Genomic DNA, 27,558 nt, shown 5'->3' with positions numbered 1-27,558 from the left:
ATGACATTGAAAGAATCCAAAGTGAGAACTCTGAGAAATGTCATAGTCAAATTCCAGAGCTTCCAGGTCAAGGAGAAAATATTATAAGCATCCAGAAAGAAACAGTTTAAATATCATGAAACCACAGACAGGATAACACAAAATTTAACAGCTTCTATATTAAAGAATCAGAGGGCTTGGAATATGACATTCCAGAGGGCAAAAGAGTTAAAATTACAAACAAAAATAACCTGTCCAGAAAAAACTGAGTATAATCCTTCAGGGGGAAAAATGGATATTCAATGAAATAGAAGACTTTTAAGATCTTCCTGAAGAGACAGAGAGCTAAATAGAAAATTTGATTTGCAAATACAAGATTCAAGAGAAGCATGAAAAAGGTAAAACAGGAAAAAGAAATCATAAAGCCTTTAATAAGGTTAAACTGTTTATATTCCTACATGGGAAGATGATATTGGAAATCAAAAACTTCCTCATTATTATGGCAGTCAGAAGGAGTATAGATAGAGAATGTAAGTGTGAATTGAATAAAAAGGGACACTATCTTTTAAAAAATAGAATTAGGGATTGAGAGAGATTGAATAAGCTGAGAGAAAGGGAAAGATACAATAGGGCAAAGTATCTCACATAAAAGAGACAACAAAAAGCTTTTATAGTGGAGGGGAAGATGGGGAAGATGAGAGGGAATGAGTGAACCTTACTCTCACTGAATTTAGTTCAAAGAAGGAATAACATACACACATAATTGGGTATAGAAATCTATTTTACCCCACAGGAAAATATGAGAGAAAAAGATATGAGAGTAGGGGATAACAGAAGAGAGAGCAGACTAAGGGAAGTAGTAATCAGAAGCAAAATACTTTTAAGAAGGGATGGAGTAAAAGGAGAAAAAGAATAGAATAAACAGAAGGGAAATAGGATGGAAAGAAATACAGTTAGAAATCATAACATGAAAAAAATTTGAAACAAGTTTCTCTGATAAAGGCCTCATTTCTCAAATATATTCAGAACTTATTTAAATGTATAAATAACTAAAAGATATGAACAGTTTTCAAATGAAGTTATCAAACTTTGTATAGCTATGTGAAAAAAAATTTAAATCACAATTAATTAGAGATATGCAAATTAAAACAATTCTGAGATACTACCTCATGCCTATTAGATTGACTAATAGAACAGAAAAAGAAAATGACAAATGTTGAAGAGAATATGGGGAAAATGAGACATTAATTTACTGGTGGTAGTTGTAGCCTGATTCAACCTTTCTGTAGAGCAATTTGGAAATATATACCCAAAGTACTATAAAACCAAGTATTTCCTTTGTCCTAACCATAATTAATTCTGTATCTAGATGTATAAAAATATCTAGGCAGCTCTTTTCTAGTGACAAAGAATTGGAAATTGAAGTAACATCCATCAACTGAAGTATGGCTGACAAATTGTGGTATATGATTATGATGAAATACTATTATGCTATAAGCAAAATGTTCTCAGAAAAAAACTGATCCAAGAAAGTTACGACAGAAATATGTATAAATAAAATATATACAAATAAAAATGGAACATGCTATCCACATTCAGAGAAAGAACTAGTGGACTCTGAATGTAGATTAAAACATACTATTTTTGCTTAACTTTTTGGATTTTTTCCCCTTTTGGTCTACTTCTATGACTAATGTAGAAATGTGTTTAACACAATTACACAGATATAACCTACATTAAATTGCTTACCATTTTAAGAAGAGTGGGGGAGAGAAAAAGAGGGGGGAAAATTGGAATTCAACATTTTGTAAAAATGATTGCTGAAAATTGTCTTTACATATAATTGGGGAAAATAAATGGTAGTTAAAATATAATGCCTCAAATAAAAGTCTGGAGCAGTAGAGTGAACAAAAGGTTGGCAGGAGACATTTTTTCCAGTCTAAGAAAATTAAAGGGATCAGCAAGAGAAGTCTGTAGCACCAAAGTGTAGAACACAAGCACAATGGCAGTAATAGCAGCAGCTTCAGTAGTTCTCAGCCCAGATGTTGCAAGAGAACTCTTTTCTGGCACTGGATACAGCTGGCATTATTGGCAACTCTATGCCTATAAGGAGTCCTAGATTACAGTTGTAGAGGGAAGAGAATGCTGGATTGAAATTGCAGGGAGATGAGAGTGCACAGTCTCAAGGGATCAGGTGCCTGGGCACAGTACCAAAACAAAGAGGAGCACTAGAACTTGCAATCACAAGAGATTCTGAGTCCTTCCTGACTATAGACCACATAGACCAAAAGAACAGTGACCACATCTCTCCTCACATCTCACCATCTTGGAATCACCAAAAACATGTAGAACTCTAATTCTAGTTCTGAAAATAGCAACAGAAAAAAACCTAAAGCTGGGGATAGTTCATTTCTACCCCAAGGTGAACAGATTCCAATTTTAGCATGAAGTTCAAAGTAAAATAAAATATGCTAGAAAAATGAAAAAAAAAAAAAAAACCCAGCAAAACAGAATTTGACTACAAAAGCTTCCATAGTGGCAGGGAAGACTGAGACAAACTCAGAAGATAATAATGTAAAAACAAATACAAAAAAAAGTCTTAAAGAATAATATTAATTGAATTCTAACCAAGAATTATTGGAAAACATCAAAAGAGAGTAATTAAGAGTGGTAGAGAAAAAATTAAAAAAGAAATTAAAACTTTATAAGAAAATTATAGAAAGAGAATTAACAGTTTGGTAAAAAGAGGCACAAAAAATTTCTGAAGAAAATAAGATATTAAGAAACAGAATTGGCCAAATAGTAAGAGAGTCACAAAAATCCTACTGAAGAGAACTCCTTAGAAAGCAGAATTGGTGGAGTGGAAAAAGAAATAAGAAATCTCACTGAAGAAAATAATTTCTTAAAAATTATAATTGAATGTTGAAAATTATCAATGCATAGGTCTTAGAAAATGAAAAGCTTTAAAAGATTTACACGGGGGAAGCTAGGTGGTGCAGTGGATAGAGCACCAGCCCTGAAGTCCGGAGGACCTGAATTCAAATGTGGTTGCAAACACTTAACACTTCCTAGTTATGTGATCCTGGGCAAATCACTTAACCCCAATTGCCTCAGGGGTGGGAAATATTTACATAAAAATGAAAAATTGTCATCCAAATAAAATCAGAATTAAGTGGAAAAAAAAAGAAAAAAAGAAAAGAAAATTCGTTAAAAAATATAATTGGGCAAGTGGAAGCTAATGACTCCATGAGAAATCAAGAAATGATGAAATAAAGTCAAAAGCACGGGGAAAATAGAACAAAACATGAAACATCTCATCAGGGGAAACAAACTGATCTGGAAAAAATAGATTCAAGAGAGAAAATTTAAGAATTATGCTACTACTTGAAAGCCATGATCAAAGAAAAATCCTATTTCATGAAATTGTCAAGAAAAACTGCCCCAATGTTTTAAATCAAGATTATAAAATAGATATTAAAAGAATTCACCAATTATTGCCTGAAAGGGATTTCATGATGAGAAATGAAATGGTTCTAAAATCAAGAGCATTTCCATAAATTGGGGAACATGAAAAAGTTGTGGAATATGGTCATGATGGAATACCATTGTGCTATAAAAAATGATGATCTCAGTGATCTTAGGAAAAAAACTAAAAAGAGATAATTTTATTATTTTATATTTATATTTTATTATTTTATATTTAAAGAAGCCAGAGATCACAGCTTCTTAAACTTTTTGCACTCAAGAACCTTTTTTGCTTGAGAAATTTTTAAGTGACCCCAAGTATACATGTATATAAAATAGTACAAATCAAACATTTACTGATAAAAAATAATAATAAAAAATTATCTTAAAACAATTCTTTGGCATACATATACTTTTACCATTTATTAAAGATAAAAGCAAATTTGCATAGTAATGAGATATTTGTGCTTGTTTATTTTTACATAAAGAATTAAATCTTGGCAAAATATTTGATACTGCAGGATATAGAGCATTCAGAAACCTTTTACTATTGCCACACATGCAATTATATAACTCCACAGTTTAAGAAACTTTGTTATAGAAAATTATAAGAAAAATATTTTTACAAGTTTTTCAACAAAGGCCTCATTTCCCACATATATATTAAGTATAGAGTTAAGTCAAATTTCTAAAAATAAGTGCCATTCCACAATTGATAAATAGAAAAATCTACCAGTTTTCTGAAAAAAGAAATCAAAGGTATCTATAGTCATATAAACAAACCATCACTATTAAAACAAAGTTTTAATTAATTAAATTAAAAGGGAAAAAGAGGAAAAGTAGTGAACTAGTGGTGGAGGCATGAATAGGTTCAACCATTCTGGGGAATAATTTGGAACTATATCTAAAGGGCTATAGGACTGACATACTCTTTGATCCAACAATATCACTACTATATCTGTATTTTAAAAAACAAAGAAAAAGGAAAATGACTTATATGTACAAAATATTTATATTAGATTTTTTTGAGATGGCAAAGGATTAGAAATCTAGGTGATGCTCATTAGTCAGGAAATGGCTGAACATATTGTAGCATAAGATTGTGTTGGAGTACTATCATGGTGTGGAAAATGATGAAGGGGGTGGTTTCAAGTAGGAAAAAAACATAGTAAGATATATAAGAACTGATGCAAAGTAAACTGAGAAAAACCAAGATCATTGTGCACAAATAATAACAATGTTGTAATGATAAACTTGGCACTTGGGTACTCTGATCAATACAATGATATTTGTATTATTTTTATCATGCTGTCTACATCCAGAGAGACAGTGAATGAACTCTAAGTGGAAACTAAAGTATAATTTTCTCACTTTATTTTTCTTGATTTTTTTGAAATATGGATAATATATAAATATGATTTGCATAATTTCACTTTTATAATTGACATTACATTGCTTGCCTTTTCAATAGGTAGAGAAAGGGGTAGGAAAAGGGGAGAAAATTTGGAATTCAAAATTTAAGAAGAAAAGAATAAACAAATAGTAAATTTAAATGTGAAAAAAATGGGGGCTATAAACATACTTTCTTTACTCCCATATTTATTGGAAGAGGATCTAGTGTGTTACCTATTTAAAGCTTGTTGTTTATTTTAGATTAAAATGGTTTTACATTTTTAAAAAAGATCCCTCTATGCCCATACTTTGCAGGGTTTTTAGAATGAATGAATATTATGCTTTGTCCAAGACTTTTGCTATATCTATGGAGATAATTATATAGTTTGGGATATTTTAGATTTTAACACAATTAATAATGTTAATTAATGTTGACTAATGTTGAAACGTCCTTACGTCTCTGGTATAAATCCAATTTGTTCATAATGAATTACTTATTTTGCTTATACTGTCTGAATCAATATTCACTAATGACATTGGTTTATAGTTTCCCTTTTGTTTTTATCTTTCCTTGGTTCAGCTATTAGGATCATAGTTGTATCATAATATAATTGCTATAGGGGCTTTCTTTGTCAGTTTTTGAGAATAATTTGTGTAGTGCCCATGCTAATTGTTCTTTAAAAATTTGAAAAAATTCTTCTGTGAATCAATCAAAAGTAGGAGTCCTTTTCTGACTAGAAGTTTCTTTAACTTAGTCTTATTTCCTTTTCTTAGATTTGGTCTTCATCAATTTGAGTATTTTAGATTTTTCAAACTATTCTATTTTTTGTGTTTTTAGTTTTATTAGCATTTGATTGTGTATAATGGATTCTGAATGTGCTTTTTATTTCTTCTGGTTTTGTTGTAATTTCACCTTTCTCATTTGCTATTTTATTGTTTTGACTTTCTGCCCTCTTCTTCTTAATTATATTGGCTAAAGTTTTATCAATTGTATTAGTCTTTGCAAAGAACCAGCTTCTAGTTCTATTTATCATTTCTATGGGAGTTTTTTGCCTTTCAGCTTGTGTATTTCTCCTCTAATTTTTAATGTCTCCTTTTTTTTAGCTTATTTTAAGGTTACTTGTTGCCTTTCTAGTTTTTCTAAAAATATATACAGTTCATTAATCCTCACTTTTTCTATTTTGTTAGCTACTTTCCAGAAATTTTGGTATGTTGCTTCATCATTATTTTCTTTCACATAATTATTAATTGTCCTCATGATTTGTTCTTTGACTTTTTCCATTTGATTTCATTGGTAAGTCATTTGGGTCTATTATTAACTTGGGTCTTAAGCATTCCATTAAATCTTTCCATCATTCAGGTCACTTGGGGATTATATGGTAAATCTAAATTCCACATAATTCTTTGGACTTCAGCCTAATTCTTAACCTTTTGAGCTGTGATTCTTAATCTCTATTAATCTTCACTGACTATTATAGTCCATTAATAAATTTAACCACTTTTATAGTAAAGTTGGCATCAACTCTTGTACAGGTACACACAAAAATGAAATTGTGCAGGTATAGGTCACTGTTAGACAGTCATTATTAAGTTTATCATCAAATGGGCCACTTACCCACTTGTAGTCCACTTGCCATTCTGTTCTCAGAACCTAATCATTAGTTATCTAGCTTTTGAAAATGCTATAGGGTAATATAGGAGTTTTTTATTTGTTTGTTTGTTTTTACTGCTCTTACTCATATTTTGTCTTCTATCCAAGATGTCATGGACATATACCCAAGTGTCCAATTTTCTGCTCTACCCCCCATGATTCTATACCTTTCTCTATCCTCTTATACCTCTCTCTTCCTTAATTTACCACCTTCCACTTTACCTCATTTGATTTTTCTTTAGTAGGAGTTATAACATGCTTCAGGGCAGATAGGTGGTACAATGTATAAAGTACCAGCCTATAGTCTGTAAGACTCTTCTTTCTGAGTTCAAATCTGGCCTCAGAAACATAATAGCTCTGTGATGCTGGGCAAGTCATTTAATCCTGTTTCCCTCAGTTTTCTCATCTATAAAAAAGAGCTGGAGATGGAAATGGCAAATCACTCTAGTATCTTTGCCAAGAAAACTCAAATTGGATCACAAAGAGTTGAACACAATTGAAAAATGACTCAAAAAAAAAATAACACCCAGCCTAAAATCTTACATTGGGCTTAACTAGGTCCTGCAATAACCCATTTACCCATACCTTATTTTTTATTTTCCAATTATCTTTCCTTTATATGACTAATCTATTAGTATTACTGACTAAGAGTCAATATTGATTACATCATTATCCAGGTTCTCCCTTTCAGTTCTCATGACTCTATAAACTGACACCCAAAGCCTTTTGGTATGGAAATCTCTCCTCATTCATAATGTCAAATCTATTTCAAGTTGCAAAAGGGAGAATAAGACTCTGGGAGCAAGGGAGCTAGCAGCCTCTATCTACCCTGTCCCTATTCCTAACTTTCTATACTATAGATTTCAGAGAATTTCCCCTTGGGTGAAATATGGGTCTCTGTCTCTGTCTCTGTCTCTCTAGTGTGTCTCTGTCTCTCTGTCTCTCTGTCTCTGTCTCTCTCTGTCTCTCTGTCTCTCTCTCTCTCTGTCTCTCTCTCTCTCTCTCTCTCTCTCTCTCTCTCTCTCTCTCTCTCTCTCTTTTCTCTCTGTCTCTCTCTTTCAATTGAACTGAGTTACCTCACTCACAATGGGAGATCCCTTTTCCTCTGTATTATGTAGTATTTGTTTTCCTATGTTTATTTTATTTTATTTCTGTTTTGCTATTAAGTCAATAGCAAGAGAAGTGAGTAATTGTGTTTGGATAAGTGAGTTTCTTACTACTTGCTACATGTAGTAGCAAGGGATGCTTGCTACTGATGGGAAGTAAGTCAAACCTTGGATAAAAAACTAATTCAGTAGGGGGAAGAGAATAAAATCCTTCTCTTCCCATTAATTGTGACTAGGACTTTATCTTGAACCTGAAAATTATATCCCCTAGACTAACAATATTTTTTATATTTTCTTTTTATATAACTTTTTATTGACAGAACATATGCATGGGTAATTTTTCAACATTGACCCTTGCAAACACTTCTGTTTTGACTTTTCCCTTCCTTACCTCCACCCCCTTCCCTAGGTGGCAGGCAGTCTCATACATGCTAAACATGTTAAGGTATATCTTAAATACAATATATGTGTACATATTTATACAGTTCTCTTGTTGCACAAGAAAATTTGGATTTAGAGAAGTAAAAATAATCTGGGAAGAAAAACAAAAGTGCAAGTATTCCACACTCATTTCCCAGTGTTCTTTTGCTGGGTGTAGCTGCTTCTGTTCATCACTAATCAATTGGAACTGAATCGGATCCTCTCATTGCTGAATATAGCCACTTCCATTAGAATTGATCCCCATATAGTATTGTTGTTGAAGTGTATAATGATCTCCTGGTTCTGCTCATTTCACTTAGCATCAGTTCATATAAGTCTCTCCAAACCTCTCTGTATTCATCCTGTTGGTCATTTCTTACAGAACAATAATATTCCATAACATTCATGTACCATAATTTATTCAGCCATTCTCTAATTGACGGACATTTATTCAATTTCCAGTTTCTGGCCACTACAAAGAGGGCTGCCACAAACATTTTTGCACATACAGCCCCCTTTCCCTTCTTTAATATCTCTTTGGGATATAAGCCCAGTAGTAACACTGCTGGATCAAAGGGTATACACAGTTTGATAACTTTTTCAGCATAGTTCCAAATTGCTTTCCAGAACTGCTGGATCCTTTCACAACTTTACCAACAATGCATCAGTGTCTCAGTTTTCCCACATCCCCTCCAACATTCATCATTATCTTTTCCTATCATCTTAACCAATCTGACAGGTGTGTAATGGTATCTCAGAGTTTAGACTAACAGTATTTAAAAGAACAGATAGATATAATTTCAGCCTAGCATCCCCACTCTACAAATAGTTCAGAGTGGCCAAGTTTCTATTCCCCAATTTCCTGCTACCTATTCTGGCAGAAATTAAAGTCTCCTTTGGAAGAAGAAAGGAAAAGTGAGAAGAACCTGCTTTCGTTGGAGCCACACAAAATGCCTTCATATAATATATGGAGAATAGCTTCACAATACCTACTAACCACACTGCTTTTAATTCAGAATATTGGACCCATTTTCCATTCTCTTCTAAGATGATTTGCTCCCCAGTGAATGAGCTTGGGATGGCAAATTGCCACTTCATACTTTATGGAATGAAAATAGCACTCTCATTCATGACACATGCATTGATTCTGTCCATTAACTCTTATCAATCACACAGGAAGTGTTTTAACTGATCTGGTGAAATCACTGAGTTGGCATGTTAACAATATGGATGGGCTGCTATCTTCTCATGGAGAAAGTTTTGTTCCTGTTTTCTTGAACTGGCTCTCTCAGGGCAAGCAGAAGCAAGAAGCAGCCAGCTCATACAAGCTAACTCTAGTTATAAACAACTTCTGCTTAAGCACTGACTGAATGGTTTCTATCCCAGTCATGAGGGGTGATCCTGGCCCATTCTAATATAGTAATCAGTATTTTCAGTTTTGGTGGCATACCATGAGTCATACCATGTTATAATACACTTACAGGGCCGTCCTTTCCATTACAGTAAATCTAAACTGAAGTCAACTCATTTGGGGGAGGGGGAGGGCAAACTCTTAACATCATACATGGAATATGGTTTCTCCAGGAATCAAACAATCCAAGTAGTCCCAAAATGTCCTTCTTCATTTTAAGTTTTCAAGGATAAGATACTTCCTACTATTGGTTGTAGAACTCTTTTCAAAGTCCAAATCATAGCTAGAAACAACAGATCATTCCCCTTTCTTACCTTTTGTGGGACAACTGCCCATTTTCTCTTGGTTAATCCTTCAATAATTCTTTCTATAACTTTCCTTAACCTCCTGCCTGTCAGATTCCCTCAAACTAAAATATCATTTTATAATATAAATTTCTTGAGGCCATATACAATAGGGGCTTCCTGTCTTTCTCCTCTCTTTTCTCAGTTCTCTCTCTTATGAGCTTCTAATCTCATCAAGCCACCAACATTGTTCTCTCTACATTTACCAAATACAAATTCTTTTTCTTCTTGATCTCTCTGAAGCCTGTGACACTGCCCCTGCAAGTTGCAGAATCAAAATTTAGTTGCATTTTAAAAAGTTTAATATTTCTGAGAATATCTTTTTATAAAACCTCATAAATTTTGTCTTAAAAATAAGGTTTTATTGATTTCTATTTTTTATATAATCATGGATATCCCCATTATGCCTCCCTACCCTTTCCATAAAGTCATCTAGTATGACAGTGTTCTTAGAGAAGAAATAATCAGCATAACTGACCAATACATGGGAAAAGTCCAAAAAACATTGCAATGTGTAGACCTCCCACTTCAACAAAGAGGCAGGTTACTGGTATCTTCTCATATCTCTTCATTCTGGTCATGATTGAGCTTTATAATTTTGTTACATTAACTTTTTTTGTATGAATTTATTCTTTCCATTTACATTGTTGTATTTTCTGTATATGTTGTTTTATTGGGCTCTACTTATTTTATTCTGCATCAGTTTATATAGATTTTTTCCTTGTTTCTCTGGTAATAAAAATTATCTACTTTATCTTTTGTAATGTCCTCTATCCCTTGTTTAGGTAAAGTGTAGCCCACCCATTGCTGTGAGAGCTATATAATCTGTTACTTTTCTAATTTTTATAATAGAATTTTTAAGGTTAAGGTCATATATTAATTTAGAATATATTGTGGAATGATGTGTAAAGTGTTGGTCTAAGTTTAATTTCTTCCAGACTATTATCCAGTTTTCCCAGGAGTTTATCTCAAATAAGTTTTCCCTAGCTAATTGATATTTTACATTTTATTAAACTCTGAGATATTAACTTATATTGTTTCTGATTCTCCTTTATCTAGGTTGTTCTATTGTTCTATCTCTCAGTTCTTTAGCCAAATTCCAGATGGTTTTTGATGGCTTTTTTATAATAAAGTCTAAGGTCTGCAAGCACTATTATCCTTTCATTCCTACTTTTCATTATTTCCCTAGATCTTCTTTAACTTTCATTTTTTAAAATAAATTTTGTTATCATTTTGTCCTTTTATAAAGTATCTCTTTGATAATTTTATTGGTGTCATATTAAATAAATAAATGAATTTTGGTAAATTTGGTCATTCACACAGCCTAGCCATAAACACTGAATATTCCTGAAGCTATTTAAATTGTACTCATTTCTTTAAGGAATACTTTGTAGGAATAACATGTAATAAGTCATTTGTATGTTTGAATACATAGATCCTCATATTTTATATATTTTACAGTTATTTAGAATTTGGTTATCTTATTACTGCTTCTTATGTTCATTACTTTGTAAAAATATTGTTCACTTTTGAGAATTTATTTTATAGTCTGCAAACCTGTTAAAGATTTTATCTCAATTAATATCTTTGATGATTTCCTAGGATTTTAGAGGTATGCCATCATGTCTTCAGCAAACAGAAATAGTTTTATCTCCTCTTTGTCTATTTTTTTATAACTTTAACATCTTTCTCTTGTTTTATTGCTATTAGTAGCATTTTAATAGCTATATTAGATAATAGTTGGAGGAGTGGGCATCTTTGCTTCACTCCTATATGTATTAGGAAAACTTCTAAGGTGTTCTCATTGCCTAAGATGCTTACTTTTTGTTTTACATAGAAGTTTTTTATATTTTTGAAAGATCCCTACATGCCTATACTTCACAGGGTTTTTGTTGCAGAAGAGAGAGTTAATGCTTTGCAAAAATCCTTTTATGCATCTATTGAGATGATCATGTAATTTGGAATATTTAGGCTTATAATGTCATTAGTTATATTGGTCAATTTTCTAATATTGAATCCTGGTATACATCTCACTTGGTCATGATGAATAATTTCTCAGATAAAATACTATAGTCTCTTTGACAGAATTTTGTTTATTATATTTTAAGTCAATTTTTATTAATGACATTGGCATATAGTTTTCCTTCCAAGTTTTATTTTTCCCTGCTTTAGGTATTAGAACTACATTTGTTTCATAAAAAGATTCTGGTAGAGTGCCTTCTTTTCCAATTTTTGAGAATAATTGTTAAATATGCTACTAATTGTTCCTTGAAAGCTAACTGTAATTCTGTTAATCCATCAAAACTAGGAGCTTTTTTCCCCTGGTAATTCCTTTACAACTAGATCTCTTTTCTTATCTGATTTCTTTCTAAATTTGGCTTTTTTAGTTTTGTTTGTGCAAAACTTTTTCTATTTTCATATAATCAAAAATATTCATTTTATTTCCTATAATACTCTATATCTCTTGTTTGGTCATAAACTTTTCCTTTATCCATTGATCTGACAGGGAAAATTTCCATGCTCTTCTAGTTTACTTATCATACAACACTTTATTGTCTAAATCACTACCCATTTTGATCTTCTATAGTGTGAGATGCAGATCTATGCCTAGTCTCTGCCAAACTGCTCTCCTGTTCACCCAGCAATTTTTATCAAATGGTGGATTGTCACCTCCAAAGCTTAGATTTCTGGATTGAGCAAACATTAAATTGCTGTAGTCATTCACTACTGTATAATGTGAATCTAATCTATTCCACTGATTCACCACTCAGTTTCTTATCCAGTACCAATTTTTTTCCACCATAATTATTGCTGATACTTCTGGTACTCCTAGGTTGCCATCCTTGACATTTTTTCCCTTGAATCCCTTGATATTCTTGACCTTTTGTTCTTCCCAATAAATTTTGTGATTATTTTTTCTAGCTTTATAAAAATAATCCTGATGGATATGACACTGAACAGGTAAATTAATTTAGGTAGAATTGTCATTTTTATAATACTGGCTTAGCCTATTCATGAGCAATGAAGATTTTTCAAATTGTTTAGCTCGATATTTGTGTAAAAACTATTTTGTAATTATTTTCATATATACCAGGATTTAACATGGCAAGAAGACTCCCAAGTATTTTCTATGGTTTACAGCTATTTTAAAAGGAATTTCTCTTTCTATCTTTTCCTGCTAGGGTTTTTATTGTTTTGTTGTGGGGGGGTTGTGTTATATATTAAAACGGAAGATTTATGTGGATTTAATTTTTATTCTGCAACTTTGAGAAAGTTGTTTCAATTAGGTTTTAGTTGATTCTCTTAGATTCTCCAAGTATGCCATCATAACATCTACAAAGAGTTTTAAGAGTGTTATGTCCTCATTGCCTACTAAATTCCTTAAATTTCTGTTCCTGTCTTATTGCTATAGCTAACATTGCTAGCACAATACCGAATAATAGTGGTGACATTCTTGTTGTACCCTTGATCTTATTGGGAAGTCTCTTAGTTTATCCTCATTGCAGATAATACTTAGATATTAGATATACTTATCTTATAGATATACTTAGTCATTTTAAGAAAGGCTCCATTAATTCCTGTGCTTTTTAGTATTTTTAATAGAAATGGGTATTGTATTTTGTCAAATAACTTTTCTGTAGCTACTGTTACTATTATATGGTTTTGTTGCTTTTATTTGATGTGGTTAAGCTATTTCTTTTAGTTATTCTTGTATTTCTTTTGTATTCTTGATTTTTGTAAAATGTAACTGCTTATTATATTTTGATTATTCTTATTTATTTCTTCTGGTTTTGTTAGAATTTCACCTTGATCATTTGCTATCTTCTTGGCTTGATTTTCTGCTTTCTTCTTTTTAATGATTTTAACTAAGATTTTTAATTTTATTAATCATTTCAAATAACTATCTTTTAGTTTTATTTATTATCTTTATATTATTTCTTTGCTTCCAATTCATCCTTTTCCCCTATAATTTTAAGTTTGTTTATTTTTGGTTTTTCTAATTTTTTAATGTATATCCCTTCATTAATTCTCTCTTTTTCTATTTTGTTAATGTATATTTGTAGGGATATGATTTTTCCTCTGAGGACTGCTTTAGCTGCATCCCAGAAATTTTGGTATGTTGTTTCATCATTATAATTTCCTTTCATATAGTTATTAATTATGTCTATGATTTGTTCCTTGACTCATTCATTATTGAGGATTTCATCATTAAAAATACATTTGGTTCTGTGTCTTTTGTTTATAGTTATTGAACCAATGATTATTTTTTTTACTGTATCATGGTCTGTAAAGGATTTGTTAACCATTTTTGCCTTTTAAGATTTGTTAGTAATCTTTGTATCCTAGTACATTGTAAATTTTTATTGTTGAGAAATAATGTACATCCTTTTGCAGTCCCATTTAGAAACCAACATATAACTTTCAATTCTAGTTTCTCCAGAAATTTGTTTATTTCCATATTTTCCCTTTTGTATATTTATCTGTTAGACTTACTCAAAATTGAGAGGGAGATATTAAAGTCTCCTATCCTTATCATGATAGTGTTTATGGTTTTTTAATCTCAAATAATATTTCCTTTATGAATGTGAATGCTAACAGATTTACAGAATACAGAGTTGATATTGTTTATGTTTTTTTCCCAACATAATGTAATTTCCTTGTTTTTTCCTATTTCTTTTTTTAATGTTTGGTTTTGTTCTGTCAGATAGCATGATTGTACCTTCTGCTTGTTTAGATTTGTTTCATGAATTGTAAATTTTTTACCCAGACCTTCAGTTTTATTTTGTCTATAGCTTTGTTTTTAAATATTTCTTGGTAAGGAAGAAAATGTAGGGTTTTATTTTCTTACCCAATATACCATTTTTTTGTTATTTTTATTGGATTGTCTAACCCATTCACATTTAAAGTTATGAGATTTTTCTCTATTGCTTTCTAATTATAGAGTTTTTTTTAAAAATTGTTATCTTTCTCCTTCTTCTGCTATAAAATTGTTCCTTCAGTTTCTTTACCTTAATCTTTTTCTTTAAGTTATCTTAATTTCATTGGTTCTCTTTCTCTCATACTTAATCCTCTCGTCTTTTTTGTTAACCCTTTTCTTTTAGAGTTTTCCTATTAGTTCTCTTCTTTTTATCTGATCATATAATTCTTCTCCATCTTTTTTTTCCCCTCTCTGTCAAGTACATTCCTCTTTCTCCTCCTACCCTTCAATGAGCCCTGTTCATTAATTTTTGAGTTTCATTCTTTGGGCCCCATTTCAAAAGGTATTTATCTCCCTTACTCTCTTCATTATTCATTCTTTCTCCTATATATATCCTCATTCTCCTCCTACAAACTTTCATGATTTCTATAATTATGATCTCTCTATTCTCTGTATTTTTATTCAATCAAAATTTCTAAAGTATCCATTCTAGACAATTTCTGACACTGCCTTGTAGAATTCACCCATGGATTCTTCTTTTACACTCTGTCTCACTTTGAGAACAATACCGATTATGTCAAGTGTCAAAAAAAAGACATGGTAGGGTCTCTTTTCCACTATATCCTTATTATACCACCCACCATTAATCTATACCTTCCCCTATTTAACTTTTTTTCTCAATTTGCCTCAAAATTTCCCCCTGGGTTTGCTTGCACAGATACTGAGTGCCCCCAAAATTTTCAACTTTACTTTCCCAAGATAGAATGAATGGCCTTTTGAAAAACTAAATCACCCAAATCATATCCAGTGCTCAATCCCTATATTCCTTCACAGAAGATCTTTCTTCACCCATAGAAGCATTCATCAGTAGAACCCTGTTCCACCAAGAAAGTCCTTTTTTCCCCTTCTTTTCAGTCCTCCTCCCCTGATTCCCACCCACTTTCCTACAGGTTTTTATCTTACTAACATCACAAGGATCATCTTCCCCTTATTGCTAGTCCTTGATTTAACTTGTACAAATCACAGACTCCCTTCTACCCACTCTCCCATCTTTATTCTTTCTTTTTGTAATGTTCTCCCATCCAAAGAAAAAAGCACATCAGTTCACCTGTGTACAGGTTCTGTCTATAATGTCCCAGGTCTATCTCTTTACTGACTTTTACCTACCTGACTTTCACCTTCACTTCTGACATTGACTTCCAAACTGAATACAAATTCTTCAAATCTGACTTATCCGTCTAATCATCAAGCAAATAATATTATGATGCTGTAAAGCTATTTACCAAAGAACCCCTCCGCCCCTAACGTCTTCCATTTTAATATTTATTCTCGCCCCTGTCCTAGCCCTCTCCATTGATCTAACAATTTGAACCCCACTACCTATACCCAAAACACTTCTAGACCTAAATCTAGGACTTCTTTACATTTGAAAACAGTTTCTTACTGGACCCTCTGCTGTCATTCTGTTGCTATTTCTGCTGTTGTCCTTGGTATCATATTTATTCTTCCTGCATTTCTGATGTAAAAGATTTTCATCCTCTTTTATTTTTCTGGGTGACCTTTGATCCATAAATTGTTTCTAAACATCTTGTCTTTGAAATTTATATATTATGTTTACATTATGAATATATTTTCTTTTAAAGTTATTGAGGAATTTTTGCTTCTCTTCTTGTACATCGTCCTTCACTTCTTACATTTTTATCATTCTCTTTTGATTTTGTTTTGGTTTGATTTTCCATTACGGATCCCAATTTTCCTATTCTACCCATTATTTTTTACTATACAAGCCATTAATTCTGCTCTCATCACACTTATTTCTCTTCTGAATCACTCAGGAATGACATGTTGTAGTTCCAAGTTCTCAAATTCCACCACATCCTCTGATTCGTCAGGTGTTGAACAATTTTCCTTTGTTTTTCAATGTTTATTCATAGATTTCTGAACTTGCTTACTATGTCTGAAGGCCATATTTCTTTCTTCTGTTGATTTTTTTTTGTTGTTGCTCTATCTGTTTATGTTCCAGGGCTCTTGAGTTTTCATCTTCCTGAGATCTTTGGTAATTTCAGTCTTTTTTCCCCTTAATTTAAAACATTTCAGTTTCTTCCCATACTGGGCAATTCATGGTACACTAACCTAGATCTCTGCCCCAAGTGATTTTTTTGGGGGGTGCACCAAACTGACAGTAGCTGAATGCTGTGTACTTTTTTTTTTTAGGCTTAATGGAATGCTACATAGCTTCCAAATATATTGCATCCTGTTCTATTACCTCTATTCCTCAGTTCTCTGAACTGGCACTGATAATTCAGAGAGCACCTATGCAGGTGCCATTGGACTGATTTGTATATTTTTGGTTTTTGAAGCTCTAGAAAGATATGATAGAATTGAGGGTTGAAGAGAATGTGGTGTTGTGCTCTATTTTCAGCCCAGGCATATATCTGACACCTTTCCTTCTTTTCCTGATTCTTCTGCAGTAATATTTTATAGCACAGAACATACTGCTGACCACTGAAGCTCTGGCTGTTGTTCAACTGTTTCAATAGTGTCTGATTCTTTGTGAACCCATCTGGGATTTTCTTGGCAAAGATACTGAAGTATTTTGCCATTTCCTTCTCCAGTTCATTTTATAGGTGAGGAAACTGAGGCAAATAGTGTTAACTGATCTGCATAGAGTTACATAGTAAATGTGGTGTGAGGCTGAATTTGAACTCAGGTCTTCTTGAGTCCAAATCTAGTTCTCTATTCCCTGTGCCATCTGCTCTACATACCCCCAATAACTTTCCATCGTCTGGAATGCTGCAGATTCATGTTAGCTCTGTCTTAGTCTGAGAAGACTTCCTCAGCCTAAAGCTAGTACCATCACAATACTAAAAAGAGGGAGAAAAAAATCCGACTATGTTTTGGAGATTTTGTGATAAATTTGATATGAGTCAGCTGTAGAATGAAGTGAGGAGATGGATGCTAAGTAGGTCATTGTAGAAACAAGTTTATTTCTTTTCCTTATTTTGAATTCCAAGTATCCTATATCCTAGAGACAGCTGTAATTTCTTTATCTTTGCTAGATGATTTCTGTTTTGAAGAGTTTTAAGAGGTTGAAGAGATCAGAGAAATATCTGTTCCTCCATCTTGTTTATCATTTCACAAATTCCCCCTCATTAATTTTTAGTTGAATTTCAAGTTTTTTCAACTGAAATTCATGACATTAAACACACAAAAGAGTTTTGGTAGTATTACCAAATCATAATAAAGAGATCGATAACATCTAGACTAGTCTAATGGCACAGACAACTACATACATGCAAAAAATGTACAAACAAAATAATATAAAGAATAAAGTGGAAATAATCTGAGAGAGAGAGAGACAGAGACAGAGACAGAGAGACAGAGAGAGAGACAGAGAGACAGAGAGAGAGAGAGAGAGAGACAGAGACAGAGACAGAGAGAGAGAGAGAGAGAGAGAGAGAGAGAGAGAGAGAGACAGAGACAGAGACAAAGAGAGAGAGAGAGAGAGAGAGAGAGAGAGAGAGAGAGAGAGAGAGAGAGAGAGAGAGAGAGAGAGTGAGAGAGAACTAAGATTAAGGATTGAGAAAGGCTCCCTGTAGAGAGGGCGTCAACAGAGATACTAAGAAGCTGGGGATGCCAGGAGTTTGAGGGAATTATGGAAAGAGTTACAGGTATAGGTACATAGAGTACTGAAAGTGATAATGCTTGCTGCAGGATGGAGTGTTTTATGCAAGGAACAATAAGAAGGTCATTGTCACTGAATCACACAATGAATAAGAGAGAAGATGTAAGAAGATTGTAGACAGGGCATGGTTAAGAAGAGCTTTAAAAGTTAAGAAAGATTCTAGTCCTAGAGTCAACAAGGAGTCATTGGATTTGATCAAATAGTGGAGTAACATGATTGTGTTTGACATGACATGACATAAGAAAATCAATTTCAGTGGAGGATGGGTTGGACTGGGAAAAGACTTGAAGCTGATCAACCACAAGTCTATTGCAATTGACAAAGCATGAAGTGATAAAATCTTGCAGGGAATTGGGGGAAGCACTTTCAGAGGATAGATTGGGGGAGGGAATATACTAGAGATTCTACAAATGTGAAAAGGACAAGACTTGGCCACTATTTGGATATGGAGGATGAGAAAGAATGAGCCAAGGATGACATCTAGGTTGCAAATCTGTATGACTGGGAGGGCAGTGGTCACCTTGACAGGAATGAGTGGTTAGGATGAGAGGACATTTATTTCCAAAAGGCAGTTGGAAATGTGAGATTAGAGGCCATGAGAGATATTAGGATTGGACAAATAGATCTAAGAATTATGTGCATAAAGGTGGTCAATGAATCCATGGGAATTAATAAGACTATCAAGAGATTAAGTGGTATATAAAAGCAGGAGAAGAGGGCCCATGACAGAGTCATATGGGGGGATACCCACGTTTAGCAGCCACACTTTGATAAAGATCCAGCAAAAGAGTCTGAGAAGAAGCAGACAGGTAAAAAGAAAGTCAGGAGAGATTATTGTTATTATAGAAAAAAAAAGAGAAAGGAGAAGAGGTTGTCCACAGGTCAAAGATCTTCAGTGAGGTCAAGGAGGATGAGAATTAAGAAAACTCCATTAGATCTGAAAATGAAGAGATCATTGGTAAGTTTGAAAAGAACAATTTCAGCAGAATAAATTCTAGAACCAGAATGCAGAGAATTAAGAAGGGAATAAAGTCATGGAAGTGGAGTCATCTTTTGTAATTGCCTCAAACCATTTGTTTGGTTAAGGATACATCTACCAATGTTGTGAAAGGAATTATCTGCATCTTTTCTAATTTTTTATATTATTATCTTTAATATTAAAGCCATGTCTATTTAGAATGTATTATGGAATGTGGTGTAAAATATTGGTGTAAGTCTAATTTCTGCCAGGTTGTTTTCCATATTCCCTAAAATTTTCATCAAATAAGGAGCTTCTTCCTCCAAAAAATTATTTTTTCTAATTTATCAAATACTGGGTTATTGAGTTCCCTCAATTGCTATTTTTTCCATGTCTAGATAAAATTTCTATTTTTAATCCGTGCCAAATGGTTTTGATAACTGCAGTTTTATAATATAATTTGAGTTCTCAATATGCTATTCCCCTTTCTCTTTACCTCTTTTCAGTAAATCTCCTTTATATTTTATTTATCTGTTGATTTGTTTGTTTATATTTTAATATTCCAAATGAATTTTGTTGCCTTTTAACATTCTATAATGTTTATTTTTTATTATATTGGCACATCATAGACATATGCATTTAATATTACTTCAGCTATTTAAATTGGGTTTTTTATTTATTAAAAGAGTACTTTGTAATTGAATTTATAAAAGCATTTTCTGTGCTTTGGTAAGTTGATCTTTAAATACCTTTTATAATTATTTGGAATGGAATCCCCCTTTCTATTATTGCCTCCAATTTTTTATTATTGATACCTCTATTTCAATATTAATTTCCTTTGTAATTCTATGTATTTTCTTATGTATTTAAAACATTCTTCTGAGAATGACACCAAGGTCTGTACTCACTTCCAAGAAAAGGTATATAATGCTAAAAATTTCTTCTCTGCAGTTTCTAAATTGTTTTATTCTCATTACAAATTATGCTATGTATGAGGGAGAAGTTGCTAACTATTGTTTAATGAACTAATAAACTTATACAATAATAAATTTCCTTTAATTTCCTAAATATCAATATGCCTACTGGGATTCAGTTCAATAAAAAAGCAACTTGTAATCAACTCAACCTCAATAACATAGACTTTAAAAGCCTCAAGTTTATATATTCTTGAATGCAGTGATAAAAAAAAAAAGGGCAGGAAGGAGATAAATGATCCCTGAACTATACACAAAAGCTCTCCAAGCTTCATAGAATTAAATATCATGACAATTGAATGTGGAACCTGAATGTCAAATTTCTTCACAAATTTCAACATTCCATCTTAGCAGAATGAAGATTTTCCAAACACAATAAATTACTTTAGCTTCTGATTCCAAAAACTCTTAGAAATTTAAAGGAAGAACTATATGGTATAATTATAAACTAATAAAACTTTAAAATTTCATCAATATCTTTCATAGTAAAATCATTTCAATATAAATAAACTAGAACATTTTGTTTCATAAAATTAAATAGCTTTTCACAAACAAAATTCATGCCAAATGAATAAAAAGAGAATCTATCAAGTGGGAAAAATATTTGCATCAAATATCTCTGAGAAAAGTAGTATTCAAGTTATATGAATGAAATTAATGTTATCCCTTTAAAATAGTCTTTGATAGGCCATACATTTATTTTAATGATACAGATTGCTCAAAAAACTTTTTTAGAGCTCCTCCTCTGAAGTTGCTTTCATAATCTATAGAACATCATTAAAGCCAATCTATATCTTTTGATAGTTGATTTTATTTTTAAAAACTAAAAAAAGTCATTGAGAGAGTATATGAAATGAATTTCCAATTTATATTTCACTAGAAATAATGGGGTATGTTTAAAAAAAATTAAACTAATGCCATTTGTTGTAAACTGCTTATATTTTGAGTAAAGATATACTCAAACATTATACTTATATGATACTCTTAATACTACTATTTTGATATAATATTCATTTAGATATGTAAATTATGATGAAACTATTTTTAAACCCTTTTAGGTCATGCGTATATGAAATAATTTAATACAAGCAAAATTAAGTCTAATTTGCAAATCCTTCATATTGCTTATTGGCCTCTCATATATTTTAAAACAGCAACATTCCCTGGTTAACTGCTCCTCTGTGGAATAATCCATTAAACGAGAAGTTTTTATCTTAATTATTTTCATAGTAACCTTGTGTCATGCTGCCCCCAAATATTTCATTTCATTTTAATATTCCTTGGGGACGTGAACTTTCTCACAAAATACATCTTCATCAGATGTCCAAAGGTCTTCAGGTTTGGAGAAGACAAGAATTAGAGCCAGAGATGTTAATATAATTAAGGACAGAATTCTGAATGTGAGGAGAAAAGGAGATGGGGCAGGCAGCTTTATGGCACAGTAGATATAGCATCAGACCTGGAATCAGGAAGATCTAAGTTCAATTCACCTTAGACACATATTAATTATGAGCAAATCACTTCACCTCTGTTTGCCTCAGTTTCTTCATCTATAAAATGGTAGTGAAAATAGCACTTACCTTCCAGGATTGCTATGAGAATCAAATGCAATAGTAATTGTAAATCACTTAGCACAGTGCCTATATGTAGTGCTATATAAATATTTGTTATTTGAATAATTATTATTATTGTTACTATTATCATTCATATCATCATCAGTGTTATAGGGTTTACATGTACAGGTGTTTTAAGTAATGATTCAAAATTGGTAATAGGACTTTGCTTACGGTTGTTGGACTGAGCGTTGTGCAAAACCTGGATGATAGTGGTTGAGTCTGAAGTCTTAGCATCATGAGCATATATGGGAATAGAAGTCAATGCCAACATGTCTTTGTAAGGACCTGTTTAGCTTTGAAACCCTTTAGAAGCCCTTTGAGAGTTATTGCCATTACTAAAAAAAAAAAAAAAAAAAAAAAAAAAAAAAAAAGATGCTTCAAGTTTCTACATGGTGACACTTGTTATTTCTCTTTGTTGCCAGTGGAAGGACTAAAAGTGGTGGAGATTGAAAAATGCAAGAGTGACATCAAAAAGATGAGGGAAGAGATGGCTGCAAGAAACAACAGGTAACTGATATCAGTTTAATATTCAGGCAAAAAATATCTGCTCAGAGGAGGCTTGTTTGTTAAAACTGAAGAAGTTTGTAGTCCGGTTTTTTCTCTAAGGTTCAACAAAGGTAGTAGATAGGTGGTCTAGTGGATGGGGCTGTAGCCCTGGAGCCAAAAAGTTTAATTTTTCTGAGTTTAAATCTGGTCTCAAAGTATTAGACTGTGTAATACTTCAGTATTTTAGAAGAAGGAGGAGGAGAAAGAGAAGGAAGAGAAGGAGGAGAAAAAGGAGAAGGAAGAGAAGAAAAAGGAGAAGAAAAAGGAGGACAAAAAGAAAAGGGAGGAGAAGGGGAGGAGGAGGAGGAGAGGGGGGAAAAGAAGGAAGAAGAGAAGGAGAAAGAAGAAAAGGAGAAGGAGGAGAAGAAAAAGAAGGAGGAGGAGGAGGAGAAGGAGGAGGAGGAGAAGGAGGAGGAGGAGAAGAAGAAGAAGGAGGAGGAGGAGGAGAAGGAGGAGGAGAAGAAGGAGGAGGAGGAGGAGGAGAAGAAGAAGGAGTAGGAGGAGGAGGAGAAGGAGGAGGAGAAGAAGGAGGAGGAGGAGGAGAAGAAGAAGGAGGAAGAGGAGAAAGAAGAAGAAGAAGAAGAAGAAGAAGAAGAAGAAGAAGAAGAAGAAGAAGAAGAAGAAGAAGAAGAAGAAGAAGAAGAAGAAGAAGAAGAAGATATATCTTAATTTTATAAAAAAATCATTCGATCTCATTGTTAAATCATACTTTAGAGATCATGTCATCCAAACCCTAACTAAATTCTTTCATATTTCCCAGAAAAGTGATCATCTACATATTCTGTCACTTGACCTTCCAGTGCTTTGGGTTTATGTAAAATTCTTACTTGAAACAATCATTTTTTTGTCATCAATCTTTTTTACTTTATGTAATTGGAATAACTGGAAATTAAAATACATAAATTTGTGTGCCAGAAAAGTAATGGGACTGACATCTTAGTTTTCAATCATTTCGTACAACAATTATTCTAAGAAACAAAATTATTTCCTCAGATTTATGGTTCTTTGAACACAGAAATAATAGATAAAACTTTTAATCCTTAATGATTTGTTACATATTGTCTGTGCTATTATTTTCACTTATATTATGTGATATATACTTAGAAACTGAACATTGATTTTAACATTTTAATTGCGCCTAAGCAAAATAAAATTAGAAAGTTAAATTTGCAGACAAAATATGCAATGTATATAAGCACATATTATATATATATATATACATATATATATATATATATATATACAGGTATTACATATGATGCATATATGTGTGTGTTTTCATCACGTGTGTTCCAAAATTTTTTAAAAATATTTTTGTATTATTTACTCTCAAATTAACCAAATGTCTTAGAAAATATAGAATATTACTAGCAAGAAAAAAAAAAGGATTGTCCTCAATCTCAGACTAAGAATTACAAGGGACCTCTTTTGGGCCACAACTAAAAAGAATTCCTCTACAATTAAACTGAACATTGATTATCCATATTTTATTTGAAAGTATCCAGAAAAGAGAATCCTGCTTTAGGAGAACTCCAATTATTAGAAAGTTTCAGTTTGCATCAAACCTAAAACTGCCTATCTAAACTTTTAACCACTGCCCAAAATTCTTCAAATATTTTAAGTCAACTTCTTAGTCCTCCTTAAATCTCTTTTTCTAGAGTAAACAATCTTTGTTCCTTCAAATAATCCTCCTATAGTTAGATATCAAGGTCTTTTCCCTTCCTGGCTTCTCACTTCTGGATACTTTCTAGATTATCAAAATCCTGTATGTAGCACTCAGAATTGAATGGATGGAGCACCACATTTTAAATTCAATCTAACTGAATCAGAGTGTGGTCCCTAATCCTAGATACTATGCTTCATTAAATGCTGTCTAAATTTGCATTAAAATGTTATTTTGCTGCTACATCACACTATTACCTGGCCTCAATATTTCACCGATACTCCATCTCTTGGTGATGAGGTCTAGATAAGGTATACTTAAATAAAATTGGGGTTAATTGAGGTCTAGTGGCAGTGAGAGTCAAATGGAGCTCCCCGGAAACTCCTTTGGATTTGGCACAAGGATACAGAGTTAAATGTGTTCTAGTAGCAGCGCAGAGTCCCTTGTAAAGGAATTTATTTATAAGCCCGAAAACCTAGATTGATAAAAAAGGATTTATTGTAGGGTTTGGAAGTAAGGTTAAAGTCTGGTTAATAAAAGGTGTTAGATAAAGAAAAGAATACACCATAAGTGGCGGACAGAGAGTCTGTGATGCAAAGCATGTTGCTTGCATGTTTCGACCCTCTGCAAAGAGATGATTCCATCTTGGCTCTTTTATTTGGTAAAAAGGGGCCTATGGATGGAATCCCATGTTGGATGCTTACTGAACCCGGTGAAGGCCAGAACCTGCCAGGTGGGGGTTGGGAAACCTGAGCAGATCATTAGATCATTAGAATGGGGGCTGGAGACAGCCCAAGTTAGCTCAGATCCGGATATCTCCCTTTGGAATTCAAAAGGGTGCTTTTGACCAGGTCTTGTAAATCAAAGGTCAGCCTTGGGGGTTGGGGATCAGAAAGGAATCTTAAAGGGGCCACCACCCACATCATTGGGTCCAGAGAATTTCACTGCTTATCCCCCAGGCCTAGAATGCTCCTTCTCATCTATTTTTTTTATTTACCTGGCTTCCTTCAAGCATAAGCTAAAATCTCACTTTCTACTTAATTCTAGTATTTTCCTTCCTTTCTTGTAGTTCAAAAGAATAACCATTCCCTCTCATTTGAGATTTGAGATTACTGCAGTCTTGTAAACAGAAGATATACTTGCATTATAGTAATTTGTAAACAAAGGAACACATATCTTCTGTAAGAAAAAGACTGAAAGAAAGTAGTGAGGACTTCCAGAGGTAAGGAGCAGTTATTGGGAAACACTATATGCACTTCATCCATGATTTAATGAGCTGAGGCAGAAAGAATTGACAGCACAAGTGCAACAGGAGAAAGGAAAAACAAAAATGTGACTAAAAGGGAAAAGTGAAAGGAGGGCTGAGCTGCAGTAGAGGAGAAAGAGAAGAGTCATCAAAAGTTAAGGAGATCACTGAAGGCTTCATGGAGAAGTTGGTGCTTGTGGTGAATCTTAAAGGAAGTGTCCTTTGCTGAAGAGGTGAGGGGTGTGTACATTCCAAGCATAGGAAGCAACTTAGATCAAAGCACTGAGAAAGGAGATAGAATTCAGGGGAGGAGGGAGGAGCAAAGGAGAGCAAGTTCAGATGAATCCTATAATGTAGGAAGGAAAATAATCTAATCTAATATATTATGTAACATACAATAATGATATTTTCCTGTAATATATGTATTATATACTATGATAATATATAATAAAAATTAGTAATATATAAATATAAAATGATCAACATATTTATATATATATATATATATATATATATATATATATATGTTGTCTGTGTGGGAAGGTTGAGATAAACAGGGATGAGGGGAGAGAAAAGGGGGATAGAGGAAGAGGGAAAAGAGAGAGGAAGAGAGAGAAACAGAGAGAGAGAGAGAGAGAGAGAGAGAGAGAGAGAGAGAGAGAGAGAGAGAGAGAGAGAGAGAAGAGGGAAGAATAGTGAAGGGAAGGGAGGGGAGAAGAGAAAAAGGGAGGAGAGGAAAGGAGAGGGGAGGAGAGGAGAGGAGAAAAAGAGAGATCCCAATAAGGGGCCTGCCTACCTACACCCACATATGATGCAGAATATATTCAGTCATATGGGGAGCCTGACTTAGAAAGGTTACACTCTTCAGAGGAGGAAGATTTCTGAGAGTTAGCAGTGAAAAAAGAGTCTAAGTCACAGTAGGGAGAGTAGCATGAAAGAAGTTCATGTAGGGTCATTTTGGGAGAGAAGGATCTCTGGGAGTATAAGCAGCTAAAGGGAATGTGAGAAGAAAATGTTTATAATTAATAGAGATTGGTTCATTATGGTATGGGAATTCAAGACTTCACAATAGAAAGGAGTGTTAAGCATAACTAGAGTAATATATGAGAAGGGAAGGGTAGGGCATAAGAGAGAAACAGATTAACTGTTGCAAAGCTAAAGAGAGTAACTGAGGATGAGGTAGCAGGGAATAAGAAAAGCTCTGATAAAGGCAGAAAATCCAATTCCAATAGACTTGTGATGGAAAGAGCCATCCATATCCACAGAGAAAAATGGACACAATGTGGATCAAAGAATAGTATTTTCACCTTTTTATTGTTTGTTTGCTTGCCTGAATTTTTCTCCCTTTCTCATCTTTTTTCCCCCTCTTTATCTGAGTTTTTTTTTTTTTAACACAGCATGATGAATATAGAAATGTGTTGAGGAGAATTGCACTTTAAACTATATCAGATTGCTTGTTATCATGGGCAAGGAAGAGGGGATAAGAGGGGGAAACATTTAGGACACAAGATTTTGCAAAGGTGAGTGTTGAAAACTACCTTTGCATGGATTTGGAAAAATAAAATACTATTAAAATCAAAATAAACAGATTAAAAAATAAAGATAGCCCATCAGAAGATTAAAAGTATACAGTTCTCAGGGTCTTGGCAAGAAGATTGGATATACTCACTAGAAGGCATGTCAGACAGAACAAAGGGCACAGAGAAGGTGTTCAAGGCTGAAGACAAAAAGTTCAGCTCTCTTCTTCATGCAGGCAGAGCATTGTAGCTAGGTCCCCCAGATGACAGGTTTAGAGAGACGTTTATAAAGCTAAGTACAACTAATACTACAATTTCTGGCTCTTTGTGGTCTTAGCTTCAGATCATAATCTCAATTCCAGGTTTCTTTTTCTCTCCCATCCTAACACTCACCTGATTCCATTTCATTTTTCATCTCTTTTGATCCTTGTTAGTTAATCATTAGCAATTTGGTACAGTGACAAAGTCACTGGGCATGGAGTCTGGAAGACCTAAGTTCAGATATAGCTTTAGACACAAGTGATGTGATCCTAAGCAAGTCATTAAACCTCAATTTCTTCACGTATAGAATGAGGATAGTAATGATACCTACCCTCCCCCAGGGTTTTGTAAAGAACTTAGCACAGATCCTGCCATGTATAAGTGTTATTTATTGTAAACTATTATT

General features: G+C 33.1%; 1 protein-coding gene across 6 annotated transcripts in view; it reads left to right on the top strand.

Annotated features, from left to right (window-relative positions):
- Nucleotides 1-27,558, top strand: part of PDE9A (phosphodiesterase 9A) — a 161,587-nt gene that overhangs the window by 92,802 nt on the left and 41,227 nt on the right. For 5 of the 6 annotated variants that reach the window (XM_074300559.1, XM_074300558.1, XM_074300563.1 and 2 more), the window contains one exon: nucleotides 22,342-22,426. In XM_074300559.1, the coding sequence (XP_074156660.1) occupies nucleotides 22,342-22,426 (85 nt within the window). Of the gene's footprint in view, nucleotides 1-13,832; nucleotides 13,884-22,341; nucleotides 22,427-27,558 lie in introns of all 6 variants that reach the window. The other variant, XM_074300562.1, reaches the window with a different exon arrangement.

The sequence above is a fragment of the Sminthopsis crassicaudata genome, chromosome 3 (genome assembly GCF_048593235.1).
Source record: "Sminthopsis crassicaudata isolate SCR6 chromosome 3, ASM4859323v1, whole genome shotgun sequence".
NCBI lineage: Eukaryota > Metazoa > Chordata > Mammalia > Dasyuromorphia > Dasyuridae > Sminthopsis > Sminthopsis crassicaudata.
This window is presented reverse-complemented; position numbering and strand designations above follow the sequence as displayed.